We start from the raw sequence: 20,751 nt of genomic DNA, 5'->3' as shown, positions 1-20,751 counted from the left end.
GCAACTCTCTCTTGGCTGCTCCTTCAGCCCAGACCCTGACCTCTTGCCCCTTTCAGCTTTTCCTCCTGGTCACATTTACTGTGCCACTCCTCTGAGAGTTAATATCCTGAAGAACACAGGCTTGGAAGGGTAACTGAGCTGGGCTAGAATACAGATTCACCTCTAACCAGAGACGGCATGGGTCTGAGACCCAGTTCTGCCATTGATTAGTTCTGTGACTTTGACCATATTAACCATATTACTTAATCATTCTGAGCCTCAGTTTTCTCATTTGTAAAACAGGCCTAATATATAAACAGTAAAAATTATTCTGAGAATTAAAAATAATATATAACATAAAAGACCTATCACAGGATTGGACACATAATAACAAAATAGGCATTCAAAACCTGGAACCTCTATGATGGGAGTTGGGGCCATTATCACAGTTAGTCCATACTGTCTACTGGAGCACGTTGAATGCCTATGTTTGGTCTCTAAGACCATGTAATTGGTCCCAGCCTAACATATTCAAAGACACTTTCCAATACCAAAGAGCCAGCTCTGTGTCTCTGGTAGCCAGCCCCATCTCCACAGCCCAATCATAGCCACCCCATCTCAGAACTTTGACTCTTCATTCTCTCTCAATCTAAAATGCCCTTTTCACTTGTTTCCGAATATGCCCCCTTCAAGAAAACTTTCCATTACCCCATCCATGTGCTTCCACAAGCCTTTTCTATATCAATACCATCAACATCAGATACAGTTAGCTCTTAAGACCCCAGCTCTGTCCTAGCCAGTTTAAATGAGTTATCCCACTGAGTCCTCACAATAACCCTATGAGCCAGGTACTATTACACTGACCATTCTACAATTCTACAGCTGGGCTCTAAGAGGGTGAGTTGCTTGCTCGAGGTCACAAAGCTGGCATCGGTAAAACCCGGACTCAAAACTGGATCTCAGCTCTCAGTTGCTATTGCATTCTTCTTCAACACATATTTTTAGGCAATGGCTGGAGGAGTAATTTTAACACATCAAAGTCCAGCCCAATCACATCTTCTTTGTCCATGAGGAAGCAAGTTCTTATTCCTCTCCCCTACTCTCACCCCTTTGGCACTTACAGCTGTTTTAAACAACAAACACCATATTATATTCTCTCCTAGACAGCATCTCTTCTGCATAATTGGACGCTCACTATTGTCAGTACCCAGTATAATGTAATGATGCATAATTGGGTATTGTTCACTAAATGGAACCATAAAGTGATAGTCTGGATTTTTTAACACTGCTCATAGAGACCAGTCTCATTTTTTCCCCAGATATACCTCAGAAAACTTCTGAAACAGAAAATAAATTTCTTGCAGGTAAGGACCATGTCTTATATTCCTTTATGTCTCACAAACTTCTGCACACACTAGAGATACCCCAAAATAACTTTTAGTTCATAATTGGTCTTCCAGCCAGGCTCTCTACCAGGTGGGGATGGCACATCCTTAGACATGTGCAGGACAAAAGGATTTAAGAGGGAATGATCTTCTATTATCATCTCAGAACAGATAGCATACTCAGTCCCTATATAAACTAGAAAAAAATATTTCCAATTGTCAGAAGCCAAAAGCAAACTTAGTTTGATGGCGTCAATATAATGCTTAATATGCTACATATTTGGCATCTGCTCCAGAAAAGACTGCGTGTCAGGAACTCAGAAAAGGTCTCCTGGGCATATAGGCAGCTCTTAGTCTGTCTCCTACACATTAAATACGCTCAGGCTAGGGAATATACATTTTTAAATGCATGAAACATGAGCCAGACTTGACACCCATCTATCAGGGCTGCTTTAAGGATAATAAAATCAGTGCTGCCATTATAAGGAGAGGAAACTTGATGACCCACTGGAGATTTCTTCCAATCTAAACGATTCTATAAATTCCCCTAAAATCATAAAAAAGCAGATTAAGGATTCATGTAGGTGTTTGGACTATAAACACAAATTAATTTCTGCTCCAGCTGCAATTTTTCTCATCTTTGCAAGAGGCACCTCTATCTCTGAGGTATTTCTGGGTGAAATACCAACAAAGCAGCTAAAGATACATAAGACTCCTCCTGATTGGCACCTATTTTCTTCTACATTCACAAATAAATCTGCATCTTGAAATAAACTGAATTGAATCTTGCTGCTGTCCAAAAACATTTATCACTGAAAATCTGTTTTGTTTGGGGAGTAAGATATAATTGTGTACAGATTCAATAAGAATCTAAATGTTGCACTGAGAAATTCTTTATTGAAAATGTTTTGTTTGGACTCTAAGTAATCTATTTATTTCCATTTTCAGTTACTAGTCATATTATTGTATTTGGTTTTCTTTAAAAAAAAATCTGCTTAAACACTCCTCTAATGAGAAAAATTGAATAGTTCCTGACATCACAAACTCATATGATTCCCCTTCTCAATTGGTTTTGTGAAACTTCCAACTAACCTTTATAAAAGAAAGAAAATTAATTATTTTTAATATTCCCTTAGCTATTAGAGCTCAATAATTAGAAATCAAAAGAAAATAGTAAATAACATTCTTTAAAGATTAATTTATCATCTAATACATTTTTGGCTCCTGTATTTGCTCTGATTCAATGTGAAGTCAGACACCAAAATAGAAATGAACAAATGGATTGTGGATCATTTCTCCCAATGCATGGGGATAAATGCATATCCCTAAGGAAATGTGCTCGGTTATGACATCACAGCTGTTTCTCCTATAAAAAGAACTATGTCCTGCAGCAAACTATAATTTCCCAAATAAAGGGAATAAAAGATTAAAGAAAAGAAAAAACATGTCAGCAATAAAATCCAAGGAGTACAACCAGATGCCAGCCACATTAAAATACCATATCTGACAAAGGATTAAAAAAAGAAATCTTGTACCACTTGAATGTCTAAATGCAAAGCATTTCCATTCAAATTCACCAAAGATAAGAAATTGGGGTGTATCGTTGCAATAATGGCTTCATATATTCATGTTCCTTACGGTCTTCTCACACATTTACTGTGGCCCATGTGACTTGCTTTTGTCAATGGGACATTAGTAGGCATGACACAAATGGAGGCCCCAAACCCATGTGGGGTTTGCTTGCTGCTCTTAGAAACCCTGAGACTGTCATCATGAGAATCAACGTGGGCCAGCCTGGTAGAGACGCAGCTCATCTGCTGCCATCCCCCAAGCCAATTGCCTCAATCATCCATACTGTACATGTGAATGATGCCACTTACATCCACCAGCTCCTAGCAACTCACCAGCTGCCTGCAGATCCATGAGTGGGGCCAGGCAAGCCCAACAGAAGAACTGTCTAGCTGAGCCCAGCCCAAATTGCCAACTGATAGAATCGTGGCCTAATAAATGATTATTGTTTCAAGCTGCTAGCTTTTAGACTGGTTTGTTATACAGCAAAAGCTGATACCAAGGTCATCACAGAACCTTTTCCATGAGCACACCAATTTTATGGACCATCATAAAGGGAAAGGGAAGGCTGCCCTAAGGATGGATGGATCTAGCAATTATTCCTGAAAATGAGTTTACATATGAAATGTTGAGTTCCTACACTAAGCTGGTGATAAGCTCTGTTTCAAGATCCTTCTAAAATCTATATCCAAATTGCAATGTGAAAACAATAGCAGCTAACATTTATTAAGTGCATGTGTTGGGCTGTGGGCTTGGTAAAGACAATCTCATTTAATTGACACAAAACCTCATGTGAGGTATTATTCTTTACAATCAAGAACTGAAGCTCAGGGAAGTTAAGTAACTTCTCAGGGTCACACAGTATTAGGAGCAAGCTTGAACTCACAAATATGATTTGCTCAACAGTTACAACTCTTAATCACTAGACTTTTCTACATGATACTCCGTGTGGCCTCCCCCATGAAAGGCTTCTTTAGTCCACTGGGCTAGGAAATTATCGGCACCAAGAGACCTACTCTCTGTTTCTTAAAGGCCAGATGCCAGGCAGAATGGACCCAATGAGGCTTATACCTAGTCAAAGATAGAGGAGTTGGAATGGTCAGTGGACATGGTGGGTCTTGCCCTGGCCTGCTGACCTCTGACACAGTGACTAGGAGAGCAAGAGAGCTTCCACACATGGGCAGGGACTATGTAACGCATAATGGCCTGGCCCACCAGCAATATGTGGCCCAAGCCTCTTGTGATTATATGCTAATCAGGTTAGCCAGGCCTTCCTTTCCAGGCTTGGGGAAACATGGGTGGAGAGGAAAAAGGAGTCGTGAAAGGGCTGGAAAATAGGTGGAAAGTTCAGTAGAGGTTCCTTTCTTCTTGGGGGCAGAGAGAGTGTTCCCATGAGGAGAGGGAAGAGGTTCAGTGTCTGCTGCACAGTTAACACCCGTCTGTCCCTTGTTAATGAAACCTCTGGAATCAGGCCTGCTGGTTCTTAGGATGCCTGACAATTTTAACTGCCCCAACCCTAATTCTTAATATTGAGATGAAAACAAGAGTGAGGAGAAGGGTGCCCATCAAGATAGCCCCTTTTGAAAACCATTTGTTTCCAAATAAGTAAAACGAACAAAACCCTGGCTAAGCAAATCAAAGATCTAGTGCACCAGTCAGCTGAGCGTCTCCTTGGGTTAGCTGAAATTACAGGTGTTTAAGGTACTCACAGCTGAAGGTATAAACTTGTTTTTAACCTCTGCCTGCCTAATGGAGCCTGCCAGAGCCAGTCTCTCTTTAAGAAACTCCTAATGTGTGCAGGACTCTAACGCCTCGGGAAGCGATTGCTGGCACATTTATAGAGAACTAGTGAGAGGGAATAAGAGGTATTGATAATTGAGCACATTAAGTACGCGTAGGCAAGTGTGAAGGGACACAGGGTGAGAAACTTATTCATCTTAAATGAAGCCGAACACAATTTTAAGAAAAGCCCCAAACATCTGCACATTAAAAGCCGGCTCTCGCTAAGGAGACCAGTGGGGTCTACACAACCCTCCATGGTCACCCTCTTTCTTAAGGCTGGCAGACATTTTGGGAGGGCACATGCACCACTCTGAACGTTAGCTAATTCATCTGTTAAATGGGGCCGGTGTGAGGATGAAGAGGTGAAGTATGGCTCTCTCGTTCTAGATTTCTTAGATTTGAATGACTCCCCCCCACACAGAGATGTCAAAAGGGCCAGCATAATCTTACTAATTTCTTCTTTTGCTAAGTTTTAACATGAACTAGAAAAAGACTAATAGATATATAGTATTTGCTCTGGTCCAGGGGCTATTTCTAAGTGTTTTACATATATTAACATAATCTCTCCAACAACCCTATGAGAGAGCTATGATTATCCCTACTTAACAAATAAGGAAAGCGAGTTACCACAGACAGGTTAAGTAAGCCACCCAGGGGCTCAGAGCTCAGGGAAGAGACAAGATTCAAACGGTAGTAGTCTAGCAATAGGATCCACTCTCTCAACAGACAGTACATCGTCAGGAGCTCTCAGCACGCATTTCATAAAGGAAAGGAACGTGCAAAAAATAAAAGAGAATGAGACTTCAAAAAAATAACATTTTATGTCTCCAAAAAGAAAGAAGAACACAGTGGGGGGAAGCTGCAGTTCCCCCAAATTAAAAAATAAAATGAGCCTTATGCTACACAGCCATTGTGCTCATTACATTACAAACCAAGGAAACACTTGTTTGGGAACATATACATCCCCCCAGCCCCCAGGTCAGTGTTTGGGAACCAGTAAGAGGCGACAATGCATGAAAAGCACTTTGACAACGTGCCCATCAGACATTAGTGGTTGCTGGCGTGCTGTAAGATCGTGAACCAGCTACCCCGGAATCCACCCTCTTGCAGTGTTCACACTGCACAAGCCAGATGCAGACAGACATGTAGCCCTGCACCCCTCCACAGGCAGTCTACATGGATGTATGCACATCTTGTTTATGGCCAGCATCAGCACTCTGCTTTCTGAACAACCCCTCTCCAATCGCTGCTTCCATCCTCCCTGACACGCGAGGAGCAGGTGCAGGAAAGCAGACATCCCGTAGGAAGTCACAGGACGAGATGGCAGCAGAGAAGCTGCCACAAGAAACACGCTGGGAAGAAGCCCCCTTCAACTATTCCCAACGCTTTCAATACTCTTTGGGGAGGACAGCAAGTCTGCTGAAGGTATTTCCCCCTCTCAACTCCTTCTTCCCCTTGATTTTGGAATAGAAGCAAAACCTGCAGATGGGCTCTTAGCCAGCAGCTTTCGCTGTGACTTTTTGTCTCTCGATCTCTCTGGTGAGGGAGCATCTCTGACAATTCCAGCTCAGCTTTGGGGCGGATGTCTGTGAACGGAGCAGGCCAGAATGTTTGGCACAGGCTACACCACTAAGTGACCGGATGCAATATTGGAATTCTGCCTTCCACATCTTAAAACGGTTAGTTAATAGTTGAACAATCCCTTTGGAATTCAGGAAGTTGGAAGTAGTCGTAGAAATGAAATGTTCAGTGGCTTTACTGGGAGGCACCATAGAACTGTGGTGAATGGTTCCAGTCTGGCTTCCAGTGACTAAGGTCTGTAAGTGGGGTCTGTGAGTCCCTTCTGTAAAAGGCCAAATAGTTACTTCCATGGACTTTGTGGGTCTCTGTCACAACTACCTGGCTCTGCTGAAAGGAGCCATAGGCAATACATAAAGAGATGAGTGTGTCTGTGTGCCAACAAAACTTGATTCGGAACAGAAATTTGAGGCACAGTTTATCTCCTCTTTATGTCATGAGATGTGATTATTCTTCTATATTTTTTTCTAACCACTTGAATACATAAAGCCCATTCTTGGTGTGGGCCATGTTGGGTCATCATTTACCAAACCCTGGTGCATAACTGCAGTTCTGGCGTATCTTAGCTGCAAACTCTTGGGCAAGTTATGTTTCAAAGCCTCAGTTCCCTTCTCTGTGAAACAGAAACAGTAACCGCACCAGCCTCATCTGGGTTTCCCGTGGATAGAGTGAAAGCAAAATGCTTTAGCACAGGGTGTCTGAGCATGTACTCCGTATGCTATAAATGTGAGCTGTGGCTGCCATTTCCCTCCACTCTTCAAAACTCTTGTCAGCTTCTGCCAAATCCATCCAGGCTACCATCAAACAGGACCAAGGTTTCTCATGTCTCTATCAACAAAGAAACATTCTAGACTTTTCATAATAACACTAGCCTTTGAGAGTTTATGGGGCCCTAAAATATGCCTCAAACCCTGGATGCACTCATCTGTCCATTTCTTCCTAGATCTCAGTTTCTGGAGTGCAGGAGCTGAGGACCAGAGTGTGAGGTAGTTTCTCATGCTCTAAACCAGAAATAATGATATTTTTTGAGCAGTGGCCAATTCTCATGGCCACTGGTGTTCCTCTAAGGGCTTTATGCAGTTCTTTCCCTTCATCTTCCCAATAACCGAAGGATGCTGATAAGATGGTGAGCTCTAAGTATCAGACAGGCCTTTCAGGTTTCAGAGAAGATCTGCAGTGTTGGAAGGTTAGGCAACTAGCAAGATGGTGTGCCTCATAAAGAATGAGGAGGCATGAGGCTCCTTCCCAAATCATCGCTATTGCTTTGGAGCAAAGAAAGAACAATCATGTTTTAAGGCCCCGGGACTCTGTCATCTGAACCCATATCCTGCAACCCTGGGGATCTTATGTATTTTTTTTAACTATTATTTTCTCTGGATTTGTGCCATTAATATGCTATTTTATTTTTTATTATAGTTTATTGTCATGTTGGTTTCCATATAATACCCAGTGCTCATCCCAACAAGTGCCCTCCTCCATGCCCATCACCCATTTTCCCAGTCCCCACACCCATCACCCCTCAGTTTGTTCTCAGTATTTAAGAGTCTCTTATGGTTTGCCTCCCTCCCTCTCCTTAACTATTTTCCCCCTTCCCCTCCCCCATGGTCCTCTGTTAAGTTTCTCCTGTTCCACATATGAGTGAAAACATATGGTATCTGTCCTTCTCTGCCTGACTTATTTCACTTAGCATGACACCCTCAAGTTCCATCCATGTTGCTAGAAATGGCCAGATTTCATTCTTTCTCATTGCCCTGCAGTACTCCATTGTATAGATAAACCACATCTTCTTGATCCATTCATCTGCTGGTGGACATGTAGGCTCTTTCCACAATTTGGCTATTGTTGAAAGTGCTGCTGTGAACATTGGGGTACGTGTGCCCCTATGCATCAGCACTCCTGTATCCCTTGGGTAAATTCCTAGTAGTGCTATTCCTGAGTCATAGACGAGTTCTATTATTAATTGTTTGAGGAACCTCCACACTGTTTTCCAGAGCAGCTGCACCAGTTTATGTTCCCACCAACAGTGTAGGAGGGTGCCCGTCTCTCCACACCCTCACCAGCATCCAGTCTCCTGATTTGTTCATTTTAGCCACTCTGACCGGCATGAGATGATCTCTCACTGTGGCTTTGATTTGTGTTTCCCCAGTGATGAGTGATGTTTACCTTCATTTCATGTGCCTATAGGCCATCTGGATGTCCTCTTTGGAGAAGTGTCTGTTCATGTCTTCTTCCCATTTCTTCACTGGATTATTTGTTTTTCAGGTGTGGAGTTTGGTGAGTTCCTTATAGATTTTGGATACTAGCCCTTTATCTGATATGTCATTTGCCACTATCTTTTCCCGTTCTGTCCATTGCCTATTAGTTTTCCTGATTGTTTACTTTGCCGTGTAGAAGCTTTATATCTTGATGAGGTCCCAATAGTTCATTTTTGCTCTTGATTCCCTTGCCTTTGGGGATGTGTTGAGTAAGAAATTGCTGCAGCTGAGGTTATTTCCTGCTTTCTCCTCTAGGGTTTTGATCGTTTCCTGTCTCACATTCAGGTCCTTCATCCATTTTGAGTTTAGTTTTGTGTGTGGTGTAAGAAAGTGGTCTAGTATCCTTCTTCTGCATGTTGCTGTCCAGCTCTCCCAACACCATCCATTAAAGAGGCAATCTTTTTGCCATTCAATACTCTTTCCTGCTTTGTAAAAGATTAGTTGGCCATACATTTGTGGGTCCAATTCTGGGTTCTCTATTCTAAAATATTTTTTTACTGTTTTTATTTGTTTTAGAGAGAGAGAGAGACAGTATGAACAGGGGAGGGTCAGAGAAAGAGGGAGACACAGAATCTGAAGACAGCCTCCAGGCTCTGAGCTAGCTGTCAGCACAGAGCCCGATGCAGGGCTCGAATCCACGAACTGTGAGATCATGACCTGAGCCGAAGTCAGACACTTAACGGACTGAGCCACCCAGGCACCCCTGGGTTCTCTATTCTATTCCAAAGGTCTATGCGTTTTTGTGCCATTGGGGATTTTGTTTAAATGCAAATTATGATTCATTGGGCCTGGGAAGGTCCTGAGATTTTGCATTTCTAAAACGTTCTCAGGTAATGCCAATGGCACAGGTCCTGGGACCCGGCTTAATATAGTCAGGCTCAAGACGCAGTGAAAAACATGAGTTCTGTCCATTAATAACCAAAGTGGCCTATACACAAGATGAATTAATGTCTTTCCATAGTCAAGAGCCTTTGGAGCCAGACTGCCAAAGTTAGATTCATGACTCCACTAGGTGCAGATGTGTGGCCCTGGGGGCAAGTCTCTCAACTTTTCTGTGCCTCATGTTTCCTGCCTATAAAGGGGAATAGTGGTGGCTCTCATCTCATAGGGTTGTGAGGATGAAGAAATGAAATAATTCACACATAAAACATTTAGAGGAATGCCTAATACATGGTAAATGTCTGAAAAAGTGTAAGATAATCAAGAGATTGGGAAAACTGAAGATTTATCTAAAACTGTGCCATAAGAGGTTTGTTCTCCTGACAGCTAGTGACTTGTGCTGATCCATTCAAACCCTCCTCTCACTCAAGCCATTTTATAGTTAAGTAAACTAGACCTCTATCTAGTCAGTTATAAAATTAAATTGAGAAAGATCACCCCAAAAGGGCAGGACCCAGATGACAACAAAAAGCAGTGATTTCCAGTTCAGTTCATTATGTATTCATCTAAGGGACATGCCCGTTACCTGGACATCTATGCACAAGAAATGATCAAGAATGCATATAGCAATTTCCTGACTAGCACAAACCTAAACGTCACCAGAGTCCTTTTCTCACTGGAATCATTTAGTCTGTCAGTCTGGTAGGTAGTGTGCTCCCATACATCACAAACCCTTGAAGTCATGAACTCTTCCAATGATATGTCACTGCTCTACATATTATGAGAAATGCTTCAGTGTTCTCATCTATAAAATGAATGCACTGGGTATGACAGTTCAGTGCTAATGTTGTGGGGGTTAAATTCGTTTCCTTTCCCCCAAATTGTACCATCTCTTCAGGTGAATCACGTATCATTTCGCACTCCCAGCCAGTTACCATTCATTGTGTGCTCACCATAACCCCTGAGGTCTTTGTGTGGGCAAAGCACAGAGCCCAGTGCACAGGCATCATGCAATAAAGGATGATTGTGATTAGAGCAAATTCGGGGTGCCATCTTTTAAATGAACCACAGTCTAACCATGGCATCTGGTTACTGGATATCAACTAGATACCAGGAGGTTGGCCAAGTGGAAACTTGGTTAGGAAAATGTCCACTGCCTTTTCTAAAGGCAATTTATCCCTCCAGTGAGAAGCTAAGTGAGCAAGAGCCTGAGAGGATGAGGGTTTTCTGGTTGCTGGTCATCATGACCTGTTGATAAACCTCATCTCTTTCAACAGCCCTAAGTCTCATCCTCTCATTTCTGGGGCACTTGACGCGGCCATCATTTCCTGGAACACTCTGGCAGCTTCAGCCTCAAGTGCACATGGAGTCAGCGTTTCTGCCTCCGGCCAGGGCTTCCTCAGATGTGGGCATGGATACAACTGAAGTATCTCAATATTCTTTAGGAGCAACCCAGTGCCTCTGGGGACAACTTTCAACCAGTGGGGAATGGGAGTCAATGATCAATGTCCCAGCCTCCCCTCCTTTGACAGGACACTTCTGCAGTGGTTTCAGTGTGGACCCTTAAAGAAATTCCAGTGGCACTGGAACTGAGATGTTCACAGGGCAACCAGAGTCTCCCTCCCTTTACTGGCTTTTCTTCCTTCTCAGTCTCACTCTCCGGTTGCCTCACTCCAACTTCCTGAAACCACTCCCCCAAACTACTGGAACCTAAGCCCTGTCTGTCTCTGATTTGGGGGATCCACACTGAGACCCCTGACGACACCAAAGTTTTTTTTCCCAGAGTCCCATGGCATCCTGTATAGAATCACAGCCTTTGTCCCACTGCACTGTGATTGCAAAGCCACAAGGTCTTCCAAGACCAAGATCAAGTGGAACCCTGAAACCCCACGTGCCCTGGCACGTAGACAGCACTAAGTACTAAAACTGTTAGTTGAATGGATGCCAGCAATACATCTGCTGCCTGTGCATCAGAGGGTCAGGAAGCAACCTTGGTCTTTTTAACAATTCACAGAATTCCTTTTCTGTTTTAGAGAAGCTTGTAAAAAGAAATTAAGACCGAGGCATTAGCAGCAGGGGAAAATACATCTTATAGAGGTCCATCTTCCATTAATCCCACTCATAGCTGCCCCACAAAACACATCCCAGATTTCTCCACATTTTTGCTTGCCTCCTTGGAAGGAACCCAGCCTCATTAACCTCTGATTGTCCATCACTGCAAACCACTTGGAGTCCCTCCCCCTCCCTCCTCATCTCCTCTTTCCCTTTTGATTCTTATGCTCCGTGCTTCCATCAGGGAATCATGACAAAGGACTAGATCAAAGATATTGAAACAAGTAAAGTTGACTGTGCTGCTCCTTTCCCTTTAAATCTCTTTCTCCCCCGGGCCTTGAAGGTAGAGGTTGCAAACCAGCCTCCTGTGGGTCAAGGGTGGTTGGTGGATGTGTTTCTGGGAAGTTCATACAATGTTCTAAAGTTTCCAATATTTTTTTTATCTAACAATTTATCTATTTTCTAAGTAGTTTATTGTCAAATTAGTTTCCATACAATAAAGTTTCCAATATTTAAAACTCAGTAAAGGGAGCATAAAAATCCACATTTCAAGTTATTCTTGAAAAATTAAAGATCTGATGACATGAGAGTGCAACTAACTAGGGTAGGGTGAGCCCTCCCTAGAGATGGCACCGGCAGGCCCTTATGTACTGCAGTCCCCACCATTTCCTTTTGCCTGTGATTCTGAGGCCCCTGTCCATTCCATGTTGCCATTTCTGATCATGACACACAGTTTTACTATGCTCTTTCTTGTTACTGACCTTAAGGGTGGGTATATTTGAGCTCACTACTCAATATTTAAACACTTGGAAAAAACAAGTTCCAACAGCTGTGTATGTTTCTTGTGTGTTTAAGAGCCTCTGGCAAGAGGTTAGAGCTTCCTACTGTAATGCTCTCATACTGTATGCCAGCATTTGGAATCTCATCTTGATGATGATGATGGTGGTGGTGGTGATGATGATGGTGATACTTGAGTGATGGGTAGCAGTTACTCATGACACAGATGCCTGCCTCAGCCTAAGGATCCTTTTTTGTTTTTTAAGAAGTCATTAAGATGAGGGGTCCAGAATAAATGAGGAATACATGCATTAAAAACAGAAAGAAGAGGCCACCAGGAGGCACGTCTCAGGTATGTTTGCATGATCCTTGCTTCCTTGAAAGGAAGAATAGATTGGTGGGCAAAATAAAAGAAATTCCTCAAATCCACACCTAAGATTCCAATTTTGGCAAGAATACAGACTTCTTCATCTTATCACTGAAGCTGTCAAGTCAAGCTCAAGAACCATTTTCACCTTAACCCTGAGCAAGGAGAGAACTTCAAGCGCATTCCATGAATCAGTGTGCCTTGGCACACAGAAAGGACACTGACAGTTTGCATCAAGTTTATAGATCCATAAACCCAGAGTAAATACCATGCCCCTAAAAGTTATGTTAGTAACAAAATTGCGAAGGCAACAGGAAGAATAATTCCCACAACCTGTTAGAGCTCAAAGACAGAACTTAAATGGCTACGAGACATACCAGTTACTGAAGGACCACCATTCTTACAAAATTTAATTGGTCCCTAAACAAATATCTATCTGTGGGTGAGGAACTAGGAATGAAATGATCGTCAAGACAGACATAGGCACTGCCTGTGTGACTCTTACCGTCTAGCAGGAGTCATTAAACACGCAATTATAATTATTTTGTTAATTACAAATGTTAAGAGGGCATGAAAGAGAAGTCAAAATACAGGAACACGTACCAGGAGATATAACCTAGGAAGAGGGCCCCCACCCCGAAGAAAGAGCATTTAAGTTGAGGCTTAATGGTTGAGTAAGAGTTGCCCAGGCAGCAAGCCTGTTCATCATTATTATTATTTCCTGTGTGTCCTGCTATCATATCAGGCATTGGGGTTAGAGAGGTAAATTATTAAGTGCCTCTCCTCAAAGAACTCACAGTCCATTGGGGGTTAAGTAGGCTTCTATCTTATCTGCTGCTGGCAAATGATGGGGTCTCTTCATCACCAAGTGATAGATTAAATACTCATTTAACAAATGTTCTGATACTCAGAAGATTTCAACCAAAAATCTTCCTAATTGTAAAATGTTCTAAGTACAGAGAATTTCTCGAATAATTTAATAAAACAGATGAAACTGAGTAACTGTCAAATCCAGTGGAGCACTTGGGGCTTCCCCAAATAATAAAGTGTGTTGTCTGGAGATACGCAGGCCCCAGAAGGAATCTTGCAGCAGGCACAGGACAACCCAACCATCCAAAAGAAAGGTTAAATGAGGAACTGAATAAAAAGCAGTGAGACTGGCTGTTAAACTTTGGAGAACTGCGAAAAACTATTTTGTGATTGATAATAATAATAATAATAATAATAATGTTAACGAGAACATTGTTAAGGATAACTAAGCACACTCGCATATCTTTTTATGTACTTAACACATTTAGTTCGGTGGGTAAGTACTATTATCATCCCCATTTTATGGCTAAGAAAACTAGGAATTAGAGGAAACAAGAAACTTCTATTTTCGGCAATATGGCAGACTAAATATCTGAAAGCCAAAGTCCACAAAGCATTAGACCTGCTGAGTAAAACGACACATTCTTTTGATCACCAAATGGAGTTTACAAGTAATTTGATCCTCATGTATCAAATTCAGGATGCACTGAATATAAGGGGTTGAGTGGGAAAAGTGGCTGGACTTACTGAACAATGGGCTTGGGTTTTAATGGCCATAAAAGGATAATAGATGATGTTCTAGGCCTGTGTGAAGTGGGTAATTGGTACTGAGACTCCTCCACATAAAGTTAAGGACTTAACAGAGTTATACCCTCAGTGAAAAGAGACAATAGCTAGAAATCCACCCACTGGGACAATAAGACCACAACGAAACCTAACAATCTCTCCTAGACTTTGAGTGGGGAAAAAAAATTGGCTGTCTGGAAAACTTATATCCATGGCTCTTTCAACACAAGAGTTTTGGTTCTAATACACATGAACTAAGTAATCCAGGAAGTCCCAAGGTGAGAATTTAACATAAAAAAAAATCTTAAGCAACTCGTAACTCCTAGGGCACCTGACAGAAATAAATGAAAGGGCATACCTTTAACCTGAACAATTTCTGTGTCCTATAAATAAAGCCTTTCTGAAAATGAGTCCACAATCCAAAATTACAACACAAAAAGAAAAAGATCCACCATGAATGAGAGTCAGCAGTCATAATACACAATAGGAAAGACCTCCAAGGCCTTCAAATAATAGAACAATCAGATAAAGGCTATAAAATAAATGTTGAAATTACTTGTAGACATAACGGAAGGAAGAAAAATATAAGAAAAATCAAGACAAACTATCAACAAAGACCAGTCATATGGGAAAAATAACTTGAGAAAATAAAAATAGGCTTATTGAAAATAAGTCTTATTCAATTGGCTATTAGCAGAGAAGCACACCTTAAAAGAAACTTAGTGAATAAGAAGATAAAGCTGAGAAAAAGTAACATAAGAGATAAAGAGAAGAAAAATACCAAGAGACCATCAGAGAAGGAAAAAATGAGAAAACCCAACCTATATCTGGTAAGAGTTCCAGAAGGAGTGAATAAAGAAGACAAAGGAGACACTATTCAAAGACAGACTCAGATTCAGGAAACACAGTGAGTCCTAAGCATCATCATCAAAACTAAACTCATACCAAATGCATTGTGAGGAACTCCAGGACACCAAAGACGATGGGAAGCACTAGCAACCAAACAGAAGCAAAGGCAGGATGTCTGAAGAGGAGCAAGAATAATGAGACTAATAGCAGACTTTTCAATGGCATCACTAGAAACGAATACAAAGGCTGGCCAGCTTCAAAGTACAAACAGAAAATAGAATTTTTACTTAATCAGTTATGAGTATGGCCAAAATAAAAACATTTCCAGATGAGCAAAGGAGAGTGTTAGCCTCTAAAAAATTTATCACTGAAATAACTATGAAAGGATATACCTCCAAAAGGAGATGGAACCTTAAAGTAAGGGACTGAGGATATGAAGAAATAGAAACAAAAGATGTCTGACTGGCTCAGTTAGTGGGGCATGTGACTCTTAATCTTGGGGTCCTGAGTCTAACCCCTCACGTTGGGCAAAGCGTTTACTTAAAAAAAATTTTTTTTTTAAATGGGTGGGTGGCTCAGTCAGTTAAGCATCCAATTCTTGATTTTGGTTCAGGTCATGATTTCACACTTTGTGAGACTGAGCACCACATCGGACTCTGCGCTGCTTGTGATTCTCCTTGCTCCCTCTCTCTTTGCCCTTCCTCACCACACCCCTCTCCCCCCCAAAAAAAAATATTTTTTAAATTAAAAAAAACCTGGTAAACACCCTGAGAAATCTGAATAAGTATTCATTGACTCTATAAAATCATGATGCTGGCTAATGCTGGCAGAACTGGAGTGGGTATTTAGCACTAAGCACTCCAGGTCCTTGTTTTGGAAGAATAGGGAGCAATGAGGAGAGAGAAGTAACTGGTGGAGGGCAAAAAGAGGGGATAAAGAAAACTCAACCGAATAGAAAACCCAGGAACAGACCTTTTTCAAACTTAAAAAAAAATCAGGGTAAATAATAGAAAATAAGTAGGTAGAAATAAACCTAAAATTATCAATAAATAAAAATGGATTAAACATACCAATCAAAAGACAAATACAGTAAAACTTTGGATTTTGAGTAACTTGTTCTGCAAGTATTCTGCAAATTAAAATTTTTTTAATATTAACGTGATAAACAAGCGATGTCTTGCAATACACACAGTACGTGACACCGAAAGTCACATGATCACAACTGAGCCAATGGTTCCTCTCTCTTTCTCTCTCTGCGAATTGTGGGTGATCATCTCCCATACTCAGATGCTCCGTCATAGGCTGCAGTGTTTGGCAGAAATTAGTGATTTTTCAGAACACCGGAAGGTGCTCGGAACTAGCACTAGTGTATTTTTTGTCATTTCAAAGCACCTATGGACAGTTCTTTGCTTTTCCATACAAGAGTAAGCTTAGGAAAGCTTTGCTTCATTCTAGCTCAGTCTGCCTACACATAGAGCCCCTTTCCTGAAGCTGCATTATTACCAGTTATGTTAAATACAGTACATGACAAGAGTTTATTAACACCGTACTGTAGTCAACATCCATGTGAGCATATACAACGGCCCCCATGCAGAAGAAGATTCCATTGAGCCAACAGTGATTCCATTAGTGACGGCGAACCACATCCTGCACAATAACCCTCCTCTCTCTCATCTCCCTCACACCAGCCATAAAGGTTTTCAAAAGTAAGTGCAGGTTAATTTGTTTATTTTTGTTATGTATTTTCATTATTATTTTATATTATATTACAGTATTGTAATCATTCTTATATGAGTATTTTTGGGTTGTAGAACGAATCATCTGAGTTTCCATTACTTCTTACAGGGAAATTCACTGTGATATACCAGTGCTTTGGGCTACAAGCATATTTCTGGAACGAATTATGCCCCAAGGCTTTACTGTATATCAGATTCAAATTTTTTAAATTACAAAACACTCACCTAAAATATAACGACACCAAAAGTTTAAAAGTACAGAGAACTTATGCACAAAAACCCCAGGGAGAGCTAGGTTAATATCAGACAATTCTGTAAGTAAAAGTATTAGGGATTGATGAAGGTTCTTGCATAATATTAAAGGGACAATTCACCAGGAAGAAATGACAATTGCAACCTGTTACTCAACTTATGAACATAATGTAAAATGTACTTAAAGCAAAAAAAAAAAAAAAAGGTGAGAAATAGACAAATCTCTTAACTTTCTTTCACTGATCATGCAGATAAAAAATATTAGGAAAGATACAGATCTGGACAACACAATTAAGAAGGTTGATCTGATGAACATCATAGAAACTCCTGAATCTTGAACTTTTAGAGTACACCACCCTTTAAAGAACACAGGCTTCAGTTACAAAACCTGACCACCTTAGCTGGTCGCAAAAACAAGTTTCAACAAATTCCAAAGAATTAGTAGAATACAGACCACAATGCAAAAATGTGAGAAATCAGTTAACTAAAAGATGCCTTAAATGTATATATACTTGGAAATTTAAAGTTGTACTTTTCATTACCACAGGAGGAATGGTGTCTACTTTTTAAGACTTATTCTCAAAGACGAGATAATTCTGAAAACAGAAAATATTTAGAACTAAATGAAAATGAAAATACCGTATTTCAAAACCTGTGGGAACCCAAGAAGTCCTTTAAAATATAGCTGTAAATGCTTCTAGTAGAAAAGTAGATTTAACATTAATGAGCTGAGCATCAGTCTTCAGAAGGTAGAAAAAGAACAGAATAAATCCAAATCCCATAGAAGGAAAGAATTAATAAAATTAGAGCAGTCCGTGAAATATGAAACAAGTGTACAACACAGAGGTTTGGCAAACACAAAATCTCCTTCTTCTTAAAGCCAACAAGGTGGTGATAAAAGAGGCCAAGAAATGCAGTGGTAGAAAGTGTGGGCTCTGAAGGGGACTGTCTAGTGTGAGTCCCTACTTGGCCACTTCCCAGTCCTGTGGCCTTGGCACGGGACTGTGGCTGCCTTGGTGGAGTCACAGTTTAGAGCCCGGACTGCCTACCAGACCCCAGCGCCTGTGCACTAGTTGGTTTTACTTACGACAGGACTTCGAAGTTGTATACTCCAATGGAAGTATCTTCCTCCCGTAACGAAACAGTGTTATCGTCCCCATTTAACAGGTGGAGAAACTAAGGTTTGGATAATTTACGTAAGTCTCCAAAGTCATGTAATATAAGGCACTGGAGCTGATTCAAGGCCAGATCTTTCTGACTCCAAAGTCTCATCTATAAGGAAGAGAAATATCCCCCATGGGCCCACTCAGCATAGCTATGTTCTGGAACGCTACTCACTATATACCCAACTTCAGGGAAAATGTCTTTTTTAAGGTAAAATATAAAAGAGAAGGGGCAAACACCCCTTGCTTATATACAGAAGTTCCTGCTCTTACTAATGGTAACCCAGCAGTTAAGATTATGGGCTTTGGAATTAGAAATAACAAGAACAACCGCTAATATTCATTAGACACTATGTGCCAAGCAGAATACTAAGCTCTTTTCCATCTTCACAACGTCCCTTTCCACAGCTTCTATTATTGTCCCATAACACAGATTACGAACCCCAGGTGCAGAGAGGTTAACCTCATGCAGCTGCAAATTGGCGGAGGCGGGATTCCATCTGAGGCCACCTAACACTGGAGCTAACAGTCTTACCCACACCAAACTCTGGGAGCCTGGCTTCCTCATCCACTGATCGAGGGTGATAATAGTCACCCCCATGCCCCCGAACGGTGAAAAGGAACCGAGAGCAGTAGGGAAAGCCACCTGCACAGTATCTGGCATGGTGGCGACAATGGTGGTGACAGCCTAGTCCTGCCAAGACACAGCCCTGATAGGATGTCACCATTCCTGATTGTTCCAGGATAACTAAATGCGTGCAACTCACAAAATGAAGTCTTCCCTTCCAGTACATGTCACAAATCTTCAAGAGGACAGATCATCTGCGCTCTATGTGAAAGCTTATTTTCAAAATCAAAATCATCGCATTCCCCATTATATGAAGATATAAAGAAAAGTATTTAAAAGAATCTGACAAATAAAACTGTAGAGAAGTGGGGGATAAAAGCTCATATTACCCAACTTAATTTTCCAGAATTCTTGAAATATCAGTGATGGCAGCATGAAAGACCAATTAATCATGTTGTTTGTTCTCTGTGTGTGAATCACTGTTGCCATCTACAGTTAAAAATGGGCCATGCAATGCTGCCAAATAACTAATTCTAAAAGCAGTCCCGGAGATGGCGACACTCAGAAAATCTGCTCGCTCAGGGGGTACAGAAAATGGAAGTATTACCTGCAGGAGCAGCTCTTTTTCAACCACCTCTTCGGTCTTGCTGATGAGACGCTTCTGCAGGGTGTGAATTTTCTGTATCAGCTCAAAGGTGCTGGGGTCAGTGGCCTGTTCAAAGGGAACAAAATCAAGCCGCGGAGCTATCATTAGTTCAAAGCACTGAGGTCCCTATGTAAAATCAGTATTGTTTTATCAAAATGTATTGCAAACCTGCAGACCTAATTCAGAGAGAATTAGAACCAAAAAGTAAAAAAGCATAACAGATTGTAAGGCCATCAAGAAAGACTGAAGTTTGGCTAATATCTTATCTATTGGCCCTAGTTAGCCAATAACTGAAAAGCAAATATGCTTATTCCACCAGTAGGATAATATGAATAATAACAATCATGATAGCTACTGTGCATGATACCTGATCTTTGCCAGCAACCAGACACCATGCTAAGTGCTTTTCATACAATAGCAGATTTTAGGCACATGACAGTCCTAAGAGACAGCATTAGTCTTCCTCTTTTACAGAGGAGGAAACTGAGGCTCAGAGGATTAAGTCATTTACCCATACTGGTGAGGGTCAGAGCTGGATTCAAGCACAAACATGACTGGCTCTAAAGCCTGTGATTCTTCATTACTATGCTCTAAGGCTTTTGCTCCTAGGCCCTCTGTTTCCGAATGAATGAGACAGGGTTCCCTAATGTATTCAAACTCAGGATTCTCCTTTGGTAACTGCCAACAAGAAGATTCATTATAGCCTAAGATGGGGAAGGTTTCTAGGATGTAGACTTCTGCTAATCATTGGCAGCAAAGCACGACCATGGCATTTAGCATTCAAATGGGGTTATCAATCCGTAAAGCTCTGATGCACCTTCAGTAGCTGGCTATCTGGGTACAATTCAAACAAACTCTACAGTTATAAATTGATAATCTGTCCTCTCAGCTTTGAGCCAAAGTTCTGCTTTCAACTGTACTGACATTTTGAATTAATCTAGCAGCTAAATATTTTCATCTGCCTCCCTGATATTTTCTAATTTTTTAAATAGAAATTGACACGGAATTGGAAATTTTAAAGATCTGCTTGAAAACACATGGAATAAACTAATGTGACAGTAAATGAATTTTAAGTCTTTAGCTCTACTTCCCCAGACACATCCATATTATTGTTAGTTTAGTAAATGACAGACACTGCTCTTGGCATTTAAAGAGGAATAAGTGAGGGTCGAGAAGAGGTGGAGAGAAAACATTCCGCTGACTTTGACGTTGCTTAAGAAGCACTAAGCAGTGCCAAGTGATAGCCGCAAACTGGGACGAGACCTGGCACACATTCATCTGGCAGGAGCGGATGTTGTTAAAACTCAGGCCCTGTGTT

General features: G+C 41.2%; 1 protein-coding gene across 3 annotated transcripts in view; it reads right to left on the bottom strand.

The window, feature by feature from the left end:
- Positions 1-20,751, bottom strand: part of CFAP58 (cilia and flagella associated protein 58) — a 131,116-nt gene that overhangs the window by 38,880 nt on the left and 71,485 nt on the right. For all 3 annotated transcript variants that reach the window (XM_029932535.1, XM_029932536.1, XM_029932534.1), the window contains one exon: positions 19,395-19,499. In XM_029932535.1, coding sequence (XP_029788395.1) covers positions 19,395-19,499 — 105 coding nt within the window. The remainder of the gene's footprint in view (positions 1-19,394; positions 19,500-20,751) is intronic.

The sequence above is a fragment of the Suricata suricatta genome, chromosome 2, assembly GCF_006229205.1.
Source record: "Suricata suricatta isolate VVHF042 chromosome 2, meerkat_22Aug2017_6uvM2_HiC, whole genome shotgun sequence".
Classification (NCBI taxonomy): Eukaryota; Metazoa; Chordata; class Mammalia; order Carnivora; family Herpestidae; genus Suricata; species Suricata suricatta.
Note: the sequence above shows the minus strand (reverse complement) of the source record. Positions and strands in the feature narration are given on the sequence as shown.